This window comes from Aethalodelphis obliquidens, unplaced genomic scaffold (genome assembly GCF_003676395.1).
Source record: "Aethalodelphis obliquidens isolate GAN/ISIS:26980383/991018 unplaced genomic scaffold, ASM367639v1 scaffold2, whole genome shotgun sequence".
In the NCBI taxonomy this organism is placed as follows: Eukaryota; Metazoa; Chordata; class Mammalia; order Artiodactyla; family Delphinidae; genus Aethalodelphis; species Aethalodelphis obliquidens.
The window spans coordinates 92005226-92019164 of NW_020837946.1; the positions used below are offsets into that span (position 1 = coordinate 92005226).

At 37.3% G+C, this 13939-nt stretch overlaps 1 protein-coding gene across 1 annotated transcript in view; it reads right to left on the reverse strand.

The window, feature by feature from the left end:
- Positions 1 to 13602, reverse strand: part of THSD7B (thrombospondin type 1 domain containing 7B) — a 765597-nt gene extending 751995 nt beyond the window's left edge. The window contains exon 1 of the mRNA XM_027132057.1: positions 13312 to 13602. Coding sequence (XP_026987858.1) covers positions 13312 to 13450 — 139 coding nt within the window. The 5' untranslated portion in view covers positions 13451 to 13602. The remainder of the gene's footprint in view (positions 1 to 13311) is intronic.
- Between the last annotated feature and the right edge of the window lie 337 nt (positions 13603 to 13939).

The window sequence follows — 13939 nt, forward strand, 5'->3', positions numbered from 1 at the left end:
GACCCATAAAAACAAACCCAAATCAATTCATACATATCGATAATCACCTTGAATGTAAATGGATTAAATGCTCCAACCAAAAGACACAGACTGGCTGAATGGATACAAACACAAGACCCTTATATATGCTGTCTACAAGAAACCTACTTCAGACTTAGGGACATATACATACTGAAAGTGAGGGGGATGGAAAAAGATACTCCATGCAAATGGAAATCAAAAGAAAGCTGGAGTAGCAATACTCATATCATTTAAAACAGACTTTAAAATAAAGACTGTTACAAGAGATAAAGAAGGACGTTACATAATGATCAAGGGATCAATTCAAGAAGAAAACGTAACAATTATAAACATTTATGCACCCAACATAGGAGCACCTCAATACATAAGGCAAAGGCTAACAGCCATAAAAGGGGAAATCGACAGTAACACAATAATACTAGGAGACTTTAACACCCCACTTACACCAATAGACAGATCATCCAGACAGAAAATAAATAAGGAAACACAAGCTTTAAATGATACAATAAACCAGATAGGCTTAATTGATATTTTTAGGACATTCCAGCTGAAAGCGGAAGAATACACCTTTTCAAGCGCACATGGAACGTTCTCCAGAATAGATCACATCTTGGGTCACAGATCAAGCCTTGGAAAGTTTAAGAAAACTGAATTCTTATCAAGTATCTTTTCAGACCACAATGCTATGAGATTAGATAACAATTACAGGAAAAAAAACAGTAAACAACACAAATAGATGGAGGCTAAACAGTGTGCTGCTAAACAACCAAGAGATCACTGAAGAAATCAAAAAACTAAAAAAATACCTAGAAACAAGTGACAATGAAAACACGACGGTCCAAAACCTATGGGACACGGCAAAAGCACTTCTAAGAGGGAAGTTCATAGCAATTCAAGCTCACCTAAAGAAATAAGAAAAATTTCAAATAAACAATCTAACCTTACACCTAAAGCAACTAGAAAAAGAAGAACAAAGAAAACCCAAAGTTAGTAGAAGGAAAGAATCATAAAGATCAGAGCAGAGATAAATGAAATAGAAACGAAGGAAAAAAGAGCAAAGATCAATAAAAGTAAAAGTTGGTTCTTTGAAAAGATAAACAAAATTGATAAACCTTTAGCCACATTCATCAAGAAAAAAGGGAGAGGACTCAAATCAATAAAAATAGAAGCGAAAAAGGAAAGATTACAACTGACGCTGCAGAAATACAAAAGATCATAAGAGATTACTACAAGCAACTCTATACCAATAAAATGGACAATCTGGAAGAAATGGACAAATTCTTGGAAAAGTACAACCTTCCAAGATCAAACCAGGAAGATTTAGAAAATATAAACAGATGAATCACAGGTAATACAATTGAAACTGTAATTAAAAATCTTCCAACAAACAAAAGTCCAACACCAGATGGCTTCACAGGCAAATTCTATCAAACATTTAGAGAAGAGTTAACACCTATCCTTCTCAAACTCTTCCAAAAAACTGCAGAGGGAGGAACACTCACAAACTCATTCTACGAGGCCACTGTCACCCTGATACCAAAACCAGACAAATATATCACAAAAAAAGAAAATTATAGACCAATATCACTGATGAACATAAACAGAAAAATACCCAACAAACTACTAGCAAACAGAATCCAACAATACATTAAAAGGATCATACACCATGATCAAGTGGGATTTATCCCAGAGATGCAAGGATTCTTCATATACGCAAATCAATCAATGTGATACACCATATTAATAAAATGAAGAATAAAAACCATATGATCATCTCAATAGATTCAGAAAAAGCTGTTGACAAAATTCGACATAAGTTTATGATAAAAATTCTCCAGAAAGTAGGCACAGAGGAAACGTACCTCAACAGAATAAAAGCCATATACGACAAACCCAAGGCAAACCTCATTCTCAAAGGTGAAAAAATGAAAGCATTTCCTCTAAGATCAGGAATAAGACAAGGATGTCCACTCTTGCCACTATTATTTAGTATAATATCGGAAGTCCTAGCCACAGCAATCAGAGAAGAAAAAGAAATAAAAGGAATCCAAATTGGAAAAGAAGTAAAACTGTCACTGTTTGCTGATGACATGATACTATACATAGAGAATCCTAAAGATGCCACCAGAAAACTACTAGAACTAATCAATGAATTTGGTAAGGTTGCAGGATACAAAATTAATGCACAGAAATCTCTTACATTCCAAACACTAAAAACAAACGATCAAAAAGAGAAATTAAGGAAACAATCCCATTTACCATCACAACAAAAAAAAATAAAATACCTAGGAGTAAACCTACCTAAGGAAGCAAAAGATCTGTACTCGGAAAACTATAAAACACTGATGAAAGAAATCAAAAATAACATAAACAGAGAGATATACCATGCTCCTGGATTAGAAGAATCAATACTGTGAAAATGACTATACTACCCAAAGCAATCTGCAGGTTCAGTGCAATCTCTATCAAATTACCAATGGCATTTTTCATAGAACTAGAACAAGAAATTTTACAGTTTGTATAGAAACACAAAAGACCCCGAACAGCCAAAGCAATCTTAAGAAAGAAAAACGGAGCTGGAGGAATCGGTCTCCCTGACTTCAGACTATACTACAAAGCTACCATAATCAAAACAATATGGTACTGGCAGAGAAACAGAAATATAGATCAACGGAACAGGATAGAAAGCCCAGAAATAAACCCACACACATATGGTCACCTTATCTTTGACAAAGGATGCAAGAATATACAATGGAGAAAAGACAGCCTCTTCAGTAAGTGGTGCTGGGAAAAATGGATAGATACCTGTAAAAGAATGAAATTAGAACACTCCCTAACACCATACACAAAAATAAACTCAAAATGGATTAAAGACCTAAATGTAAGACCCACACTATAAAACTCTTAGAGGAAAACATAGGCAGAACACTCTATGACATAAATCACAGCAAGATCCTTTTTGACCCACCTCCTAGAGTAAGGGAGATAAAAACAAAAATAAACAAATGTGACCTAATGAAACTTCAAAGCTCTTGCACAGAAAAGGAAACCATAAACAAGACAAAAAGACAACCCTCAAAATGGGAGAAAATATGTGCAAATGAATCAATGGGCAAAATGATTAATCTCCAAAATATACAAGCAGATCATGCTGCTCAATATCACAAAAACAAACAAAAATGGGCAGAAGACCTAAATAGACATTTCTCCAAAACAGGCATACAGATGGCCAACAAATACATGAAAAGATGCTCAACATCACTAAACATTAGAGAATTGCAAATCAAAACCACAATGAGGTAACACCTCACACCGGTCAGAATGGCCATCATCAAAAAATCTACAAACAATAAATGCTGGAGAGGGTGTGGAGAAAAGGGAACCCTCCTGCATTGTTGGTGGGAATATAAATTGATACAGCTACTATACAGCTACTATGGAGAACAGTATGGAGCTTCCTTAAAAAACTACCATATGACCCAGCAATCCCACTATTGGGCATATACCCTGAGAAAACCATAATTCAAAAATACATGTACCACAATGTTCATTGCAGCACTATTTACAAGAGCCAGGACATGGAAGCAACCTAAATGTCCATCAGCAGATGAATGGATAAAGAAGATGTGGCACATATATACAATGGAATATTACTCAGCCATAAAAAGGGATGAAACTGAGTCATTTGTAGTGAGGTGGGTGGACCGAGAATGTGCCACACAGAAGTGAAGTAAGTCAGAAAGAGAAAAACAAATACCATTTCTAATGCATATATATGGAATGTAAAAAAGTGGTACTGATGAACCTAGTGGCAGGGCAGGAATAAAGACACAGATGTAGAGAACGGACTTGAGGGCATAGGGGGAAAGAGAAAGCTGGGATGAAGTGAGAGAGTAGCACTGACATATGTACACCACCAAATGTAAAATGGATGGCTAGTGGGAAACTGCTGCATAGCACAAGGAGATCAACTCGATGCTTTGTGACCACCTAGAGGAATGGGATAGGGACGGTGGGAGGGAGCCCCAAGAGGGAGGGGATACGGGGATATATGTATACATATAGCTGATTCACTTTGTTTTACAGCAGAAACTAACACAACATTGTAAAGCATTTATACTCCAATAAAGATGTGAAAAAAATTAAAAATTAAAAAAATAAAAATTATAGAATAAGATATCTTAGAAATCTAAAATGTGCTGGCTGAAATAAAAAATATTAAATGGGGCTTCCCTGGTGGCACAGTGGTTGAGAGTTCGCCTGCCGATGCAGGGGACGCGGGTTCGTGCCCCAGTCCGGGAGCATCCCACATGCCGTGGAGCGGCTGGGCCCGTGAGCCATGGCCGCTGAGCCTGCGTATCCGGAGCCTGTGCTCTGCAACAGGAGAGGCCACAGCAGTGAGAGGCCTGCGTACCGCCAAAAAAAAAAATTCAATGGAAGGGTTGAAAGATGAAATGTAATAAATATTTTAGAAATTAGAATAAAAATGCAAACAGAAGAAAAAACAGTAGAAATATCTAAAATTTGAAGATCAATTAGAGAGATAAAACATCTGTCTAAGGAGTTTCAGAAGAGAGACAACAGAGGTAGAAAATCATATAAAAAATCAATCTCAGAACTGCAGAGCATGAGTATATTGCTAAAATATTCTCCTAATTGCCAGTAAAATAAAGGAGAAAGGAATCACCCCAAAGTACATAATTATGAAATTTCAGAACTTCGTGGATAAAAAGAAGATTCAGAAAGAGTAAAAGAAACAAACAGGTAACATACAGAGATGAGATCAGAATGACAAAAACTTCTTAGCAACAATACTGGAGGCTGGAATACGTAGAGCAGAGCCTTCAAAATTCTGAGGGAAAAGTGCTTTTTAACCTTGAACTCCACACCCGAGCTATCAGTCAAGTATATGACAAGCAGAGACCCTTTCAGACATGAAAAATGACTTCCAATGTACCCTATTTTAGCAGTTCTAGAAAATAAAGCCACAAAGGCAAGGAAGAGAACTGGTACTGGAACTGGGAACAAGGGGTTCAAGATGAGAAACTGCAGCAGTCCACACTGAATCAGGAGGGCAGAGGGCTGTGGAAAGATCTCCCCCCAAAAAACATAATAAAGGGTTTTGAACAGTGTTTAAATGTTTCAAAAAATTAATATGGGGGACTTCCCTGGTGGTCCACTGGTTTAGAATCCGCCTTCCAATGCAGGGGACACGAGTTCAATCCCTGGTCGGGGAACTAAGATTCCCACATGCCGCGGGGCAACTAAGCATGTGAGCTGCAACTACAGAGCCCACGTGCTCTGAAGCCCATGCCGCCACAACTAGAGATTAGCCCATGCACGACAACAAAGAGCCCGCACCCTGCATCGAAATATCCAACATACCACAGTGAAGGTCCCATGTGCTGCAACTAAGACCCAACGCAGACAAAAATAAAATTAAATAAGTAAATATTTTTTTAAAAAAGATGCTCCACATCGCTAAAAAAAAAAAAAAAATAATATGGGTATGTCAGCTGGAGCATCAGGGGGAAAGCAGCAGTAGACTCGAAGAAGGCAAAGCAAAAGAAAAGACGAGGCAATTTTTAATTTCTGTATAAAACAAAAAGCTGAAAAAAAAGGAGGCGGAAGTATGGTACACTGCTTGACTCAGCAGAGAACAGTATCTATGTAGAAATAATAATACAATCACTGTTCATTGATCTAAGTATTCTGATATAACTACTTTCAAGGGAGGCAATAAGGAGGGAAAGGGGTAGGTAGATGAGAGATAGATCTTCAGCTGACATAGGACAAAATCAATAGGAAATATTCAACACAAGTCAAGAAATATCAATAATGAGTATATTACTTAGAAATATGGAGGTAAACATCAGGATCAACAGTAAAAAGAGTTGAAACTGGCTGTCTCTGAGGAAATTAAATGGAAGACAACATGCAACTGTAATATCTCATCATGAGAATTGCAGTAATAGTTAAATTTCTTACTATGTGTACCTATTTCTTTTCATACAAATTGTGTTCAACATCTTTTCCAGAGATGATCAGAAATGGTACTGGAACCAAGGAACAAGAAAATACAGATCATTAATTTTCATATTTACTGATTTATAAGGTTGACTTTGGTTTTCATCATTTCATATCCTCTCTTCAATATATATTGGGTTGGCCAAAAAGTTCATTCGGATTTTTCCGTACCATCTTATGGGAACATCCGAACGAACTTTTTGACCACCCCAATATTTCAAGTTCTAGAATCACATGTATCATATGTTCTATTTCTTCACCTCTTCACTTCTCAACTCCCCTAAATACACACACACACACACACACACACACACACGCACACACACACAAGACAGTGCCCCTCATTCTACAAGTACTTAATGTGCTGGGGATATTTTATGCAACATTTATTTATGTTCTGAGTACTGGGAATATATCAGTGAATAAAACCAACAACATCTCTCTCCTCAGGGAGCCTCCATTATAGTAATGTTTAGAAAAAAATCGGAGTAATTTATTTCAAATTATTTAGGTAATATAGACTTTTTCTGGCTTATTGGGAACATTACCAAATTAGTACTTGTGGCCTCCAAGGAGAAATAATTAGAGGTTTTAGCAGTGAATCCCATGCCATACATTTCTATGTTTTTTGATATCACAGAAATAACACCATTGAGAATTTATTATACACATAGCTCTAAGATAAATTAATAGCCATAGATGTAATTTAAATGATTCCAATTCAATAAAATTCTCAGAAGAAATATTTTACTAACTTCTAGCATATATTCAAAAAATTAGCTTTATCCTAAGAACACTGTATTGTCTCTAAGGTTCCTAAACTTAAATATACATATATATATAAAATATCATTTTTCTTCAAAGTCCTTTCAACTCTGAAAACGTTATTATTTAAGCTATAATTAAATATTAACCTAAGTAAGATCCTTTTTTCTTACCCAACATCATTTTCATAGTCTCGCTTTTTTCTTTCAAAAAGATTAATTTTAACTTATCTGCTTAGTTCTTAGAACACAGGTCATTATTCTCACCCTTTTCATTCACCGGGAAGGATCTACTGAAATTAAAACGTTCCAAGAGTCTGTCATATAGAAAGTTTTAGAGCTAAAAAGTCAGCAAAATTACCTATGACCAGTCACTAAGAAAGTATATATAGCTGTCAAGTTGATCTCACCTCTTTTGTGAGTCTAAAGGAAAAAAGTATGCAAAAACTGCATAACATAAAAGCAAGAATATTTCAAACATCAAATAATTATATAATAATGATAAATAGCTAACATTTATGAGTAGCTACAATACACTAAGTTTTTCAATATATTTGTTTTACTTTGATTTTCAAACCAGTCCTCTTAAGTTATTTACTGCCCTCATTTCCAATAGATAAATAGGGCTCAGAGAGGTTAAATAACTTTCTCCTTTCTAGATGCTTAGGGCTTGAATGTGAGTCAGCCTGTGTACAAAGTATACAAAGTATGCTTTTTCTAGTATACGGAGTGACCTCTGAGGATGACTTAAAGCTATTAAAAGAACCTCTCACAAAAAGACAAATATGGATTTTTTTTTTTCTTTCAGACCTCATTATTCACAGCAAATTGTTTTCCAGTCTTTTTACAAATACTTGTAAAATGTAATCTGGAACAGTGAAAATGTTCTGGAAGTAGACAGTGGTAACGTTTCCAACACACTGTGCATATACTAAATGTCAATGAATTGTATACTTTAAAATGGTTAAAATGGTAAAGTTTATGTTATGTGTATTTTACCACCATAATTTTTTTAATGTCATTTGGCCCAGAGGAAGTAAATTAGAAACTTATCCTTTATATACACAGATCACAAATTTCAAGGTCGCCTCTTCATTTCTAAGGCTATACATTTAAATGCTACCTCACTGCTAGGGACTTCCAAACTTATATCTTTCGCAGAGACCTGACTCCTGAATTCAGACCCAACTCCCTGGTCAACATCTCCATGTGAATTTCTAACAGACTTAAAAACTGAACATGTCCAATACCAAGTTACTCATATTCCCTCCATGCCAGCTCCTTCCCAGTAGCCCAGGTTAAATGATGGCGACTCCACTCTCCTGGTTGCTCAGGGCAAATCCTCAGTATCACCCTTGTATCTCTCTCCCTCCCCCTCCCCACACCAGTAAATCATAATGGTTTTACCTGAAAACAATGTCTCTCAATCTGGGCTGACATTTTGGGCAGGATAATTCTTTATTGTGCGGGCTGTCCTCTACATTTTAGAGCGTTTAGCAGCATCCCTGGCTTCTACTCACAGATGTAGCTAGCACAACCCAGTTGTGACAACCAGTTGTGACATTCCCAAATGTCCCCTGCTGGGCACAATCTCCCCTGGTAGAAAACCATGGCCTTAAATATATCCGACCTTCAACCCCTTCTCACCACCTTCTCTGCCATGACCTTCATTCAAGCTATTATCATCAACTCATCCTTATTTCTATAGTAGCCTCCCAGCTGGTTTCCTCGTGACCACTTGCTCAACTGACCACCCAAGATAATCCTATTAAGATATTATTTAAAAAAAAAAGATCACGTCACCACTCTCTAAAAACTCCCCCATGTCTTCCTATCTCGCCCAAGAGTAAAAGCCAAAATTGTATTCCAACCTATGAAGACATACCTGATTTGGGCCTGATGACCCCTCTGACCTGACCTCCTATCACTGCCCGCCATGTTCACTCTGCTCCAGCACGGTGGCCTCTTCTCTGGTCCTCAAACATGCCACAGCCACGCCTGCCTCAGGGCCTTTTGCTCTTGTGGTTCCCCCCATCTGGGATTTTCCCTGATATCCCCATGGCTGGCTCCCTCACTTCCTTTAGGTCTTTACTCAAATTCCCTTCCTCAGTGAGGCAGCCCATAGCCCACCCACTTCAAATGTCAGTCTCTCAGATATCACTTACGTATGGAATCTTAAAAAATGATACAAATGAACTTATTTACGAAACAGAAACAGACTTACCAAGATAGAAAACAAACTTACGGTTACCAAAGGGGAAAGGTGGGCGGGCGGATAAAATAAGAATTTGGGAGTAATATACACACACTACTATATATAAAATAGATAAACAACAACAAGGCCCTACTGTATAGCACAGGGAACTATACTCAATATTTTGTAATAACCTATATGGGACAAGAATCTGAAAAAGAATATATATATAACTGAATCAGTTTGCTGTACAACTGAAACTAATACATATAAATCAACTATACTTCAATAAAAAAATAAATTAAGGGCTTCCCTGGTGGCGCAGTGGCTGAGAGTCCACCTGCCGATGCAGGGGACACGGGTTCGTGCCCCGGTCTGGGAAGATCCCACATGCCGCGTAGCAGCTGGGCCCGTGAGCCATGGCTGCTGAGCCTGCACGTCCGGAGCCTGTGCTCCGCAACAGGAGAGGCCACAACAGTGAGAGGCCCGCGTACCACAAAAAAATTAAAAATAAATTAATAAATTAATTAAAAAACTACAATGAGAAAAAAACTCTTAGTCTCTCACCTATCACTGCATATCCTTCCTCCTTGCCTTATCTTTCCTCGTAAGCACTCATCACCATCCAACACACTCTCTATTTAACTTCTTGATCATGTTTATTAGCCTGTTCATGAGGATCAAGGATTTGTCAGTTTTATTCTCAACTTATCTCATGTATTTGTAGTAGTGCCTCGCACACAATAAGGTCTCAACAACGATCGGAGGAATGAATGAACCTCTTAGGACCAATATTGACAAATTTTTTAAGAGACCACTAGTTATTGTGGCTTCAGAGTCCATGATCTGTTCATCTCTACAAAGCATGCAGACATGAATAGCTATGTGCTTACTTAAAACAACAAGCAGCATAGCATCACTCCTTATCTGATACGCTTGCTGACATGATCCTTCTTTCTCGGCATGGATGTCCAATTGCCCAACACTAAATATAGATCAACAGATCTCATCACAATGATGACAGCCTGATCTTGCCAGATCAACGACCCCACAGCCTACATCTCATCAGACTCTCACGCAGTAGAGAAATCCTTAGCAACATAACATATCACTCACTTATTCTTCATCAATCCATTGTTTTTCCAAAGCCAGGACTCACTTAGAAATGCTTCTAATTTGGATGAGGTTGACTAACATCTAAACTATGGATTCAGGGGAAAAACAATAGATACCAGCAAAGAGCTTAAGTGATTGGCGCCACAGTCTAAATTCAGAGAATGGTTTCCAGGTTTCTAAAATAAGGTATGTTTATCTGGGTCTCCAGGGAAATCTATTCAAATTCCAGATTACACTGGACCTGAGTTGTTGGATTTGATAATATACTACAAAAAAATGCAGTTACTTTCAACTGCAATCGAGCTTTTCTTTAAATGCAAATGAGAAATGATAAATCATGCATAAGTAGGTACAGATTCTAAGATGTTGAGGTTGTCTTTGAAGGTGATGACCCAGAATGCTCTGGGGCATATGACTCCTCAAATTGATCTACTGCCTTTAAAATAATGTTGCGTTCATGTCAGTACTATTTATAATAGCAAAAAACTAAAAGCCACTGAAATGCCAGGCAATAGGGAAAGAAAAGATAAACCAATAGGGCACTGTTTAAATAAATTATTAAACAAAAGTAGAAAAGAAAACTATGCAACCATTAAAAGATGAAACTGACCCATGTGCACTAATGTGTAATATTCATCAAGACATCATTAAAAGCAACCTGGAGAAGATGATTCTGCCAAGTATGATTCTGATTGTTTGAAACAGTGTTTGTGTGAATGTACAAACAGATGTGTAAAAATTAGATATTTTCAGATCCACATTCTCCACCATTCCACACTTGGCTTCCTGCCCAGGAGGCAGGTCTGTATGGACCTGGGACCTACAAGGCAAGGGATGGGTTCCCTTCCCTTGCCTTGTAGCTTCTGGTTGGATTCAGCCAATGAGATCCCTGGCAGGAGATGTGAGGACAAGGACCATTCGTCACCTCGAGCCTCTTCCCAACTTTTCTCTGCACTTTGTTTATATCCCTCTAAAGGCCACAGCATCTCTCAAGCACCCTCTCCATAAAAACGTTTTCTCTCCAGATTCCAGAAACTACTTCTTCCTTTGCCGCTGCAGACCCAGTGTCATAAAGATTGATACCTGCTCAGGGGCACTCCACAATTCCTGGCAGCTGATCTTAAACCTTGCTCATACTTTCCTACTTCTGTAAATAGTTCTTTTATTAAACTCTTCTCAATGACCTACTTCGCATGTACCATTTCTTTTTTTGGCAGAACCCTAACTAATAATTATAGTAAAACTTACGTGTGTGTATTTTGTGTGATTTATATACACAACTATGCATAGAGATGTACTTACATGTGCAAGGAATGTTTCTGAAGGATATGTAAGAAAAGGGAGAGTGGAACACGTGGCCTAGACTTTGGCTTCTGGTTTTATATCTCTGAAATTTTGTCAACTTTTAAAATGTCTGATCACATACAAGTAATAAATTTGTAATTGAGAAATGAAACCATATGGGAAAAGATATGTGTTATTACCTTTTAGATGGCGCACTAATGAGGGAAAGAAGTAACGAATACCAGAGAAAATGAGAGTGACGACATGGATATTCATTTTGAACAGTGCAAAACATCTGATGGGAAGGATGCTCACTTCTGAAACTTAAGTGTGACAGCTATCAAAGTGTCCATCTCCACTGTAGAGTGGGTCTGTACCAGCTTGTTCCCTTGACCTACTTTTAGAAAAGCAGGCCTATTTTTAAAATTTCCTTCAAAATAAGCCCAGTTTCTTTTAATTTATTTACTTTTTAAATTTATTTACTTTGGGCCGCGTTGGGGCTTTGTTGCTGCACGCGGGCTTCCTCTAGTTCCAGCGAGTAGGGGCTACTCTTCGTTGCGGAAGCCCATTTTCTTAATGCATCCCATTCACGTTTCAGATTTGCTACTTTCCATCTTAACTGCACGTTTTTGAGAACTTTAGACAGGAGTACAGTCATATAAATGTGCTTATTTAGATCTGATAAAATGTTTACTCTTTTCTGATTAAAATAAAATAGCATCATTCACATAAAGGCAATCTTGACTTTTAGAACTATTTCCAAACTTCCTAAAACTACCGTGAGGTAAAACGTGAAAATCATTAATGTGGTATTAGAGCCCACAATTAAATGAATTTATAGGGGCTTTAATGCAATTCAATTTCCTCCAGACTGTATCCCTAATGGTGCTGGGGTTTTACTTAATATACTTTAAAGCATAATTCATTTTTGTTTTTGCAAAACCATTTAAATATTGCAAATGACACTATTATACATATTTCCATGGTGACATAATATGTTTGCAGTCTGTTTAATTTACGGATGATGAGACTAAAGTGAAAACTCTCTGAGGACCATAGATCTTCTACAACATCACATTTTCCAGTTCTAAGATATCAGGTGTATAAGTTATCTATATTTTCAAGAATGAACTCTTGAAATAGTAATACATATTTTAAATGATCTAATTGTGAAACTTTAAGAAAATTAAAATCTAGGGCAAAGAAAAACCAGTGATCCAAACAGCCAAGATATTTGGGGTTCATAATCTAAGCTGATAAAGTATTAGCCTTTAAAATTAAACAAATCTTTTCCAAAGCCACATTAAGGAAATATCTAGAAAAGAACATAAGTTATATGCAAGTCTCCAAACCTCAACTCAACTTATTCATATACTTATGTACGAGGTAGCTAAGGATCTCAGAACACATTAAGGCAACTGTAAAATTATAACTAATGGGCAAAGTTGTTAGGATAATTTTTCATGCTCCAAAACTTAGATATACAGAATCTATGCTAGAAAACATTCAATAATAAATAGCTAACTAGTTTGTACCCTAAGAGAAAGAGACATATATTACTTGTCCAAAGCATTTTTAGCTGAGGATATCAGCTAAATTCAGATGCCATTTTCGCTACAAATGTGCTGCACAGCGGTGATATATTTGAGAAAGGAGCAGCAGATGTAACTATGGAAATCATCACTTTAATTGACAACAACATGAAAATTCAGAAGGATAACAAGCATCATGGATGGAGGTGACAATTCTGCAGGAATAAGAATCAAATGTATTGTAAAGAAGAAGAATCTAGTTCTTCCCTCTCTGGAGATTTCCCACCACTCCACAAATAAGAAGTACAAGGATGGAAAGAATAGTCTTCTCATTAATGAAAATGGGACAAAGGAAGAGCCAGGACATTCCTACCTGGTTTCCAGATGAACTGATTATCCTTTTTGCCTTCCAAATGAGCTGCATGGGACAGCAAGAAAGAAAGTAATAGAAATAGCTTCCTCAGGCCCCTCCATAACCAGCGAACGACAGCCAGGTTACCCTTTGGACACATTCTTCAGATTTTCAGCCTCTTGACTCGCCTATTCCTAAAAGAAAAAAGAACATCGCATAAGTTTCTTCTGTAAAGAAATTACAAAAACTCACTTGGACTGCTAGAACCTTTAGCATAATGGCATTACAAATGTGCCACGACCATAAAGAAAGTTTACAAGATATTAACATTTTAAGGTCAGACGTGAATTAGCCCACGCTTTCAATCCTTACCCATGAAAGGTGTTATCAATTCTAGGGATTCTACAGTCCCCCAATCAGTTTACTTTTGCTTTTAAGAGCAGGGTTGGCAGATACCTGGTTCATTCCCTCCTTCTACTCAGCCAGACTCCTTGAGGAGCCCACGATTTTTGGAGGAATATCTGTACATACAGCAAAGTCCAAATAGGGCAATGAACATTCTAACAATGGTATTAAGAGAATGACAGAGAAAGAATGAGGAAAAGGCAATCAGTTCTTCTGTGGTGACGAAAAAACAGAGGGAAATCTC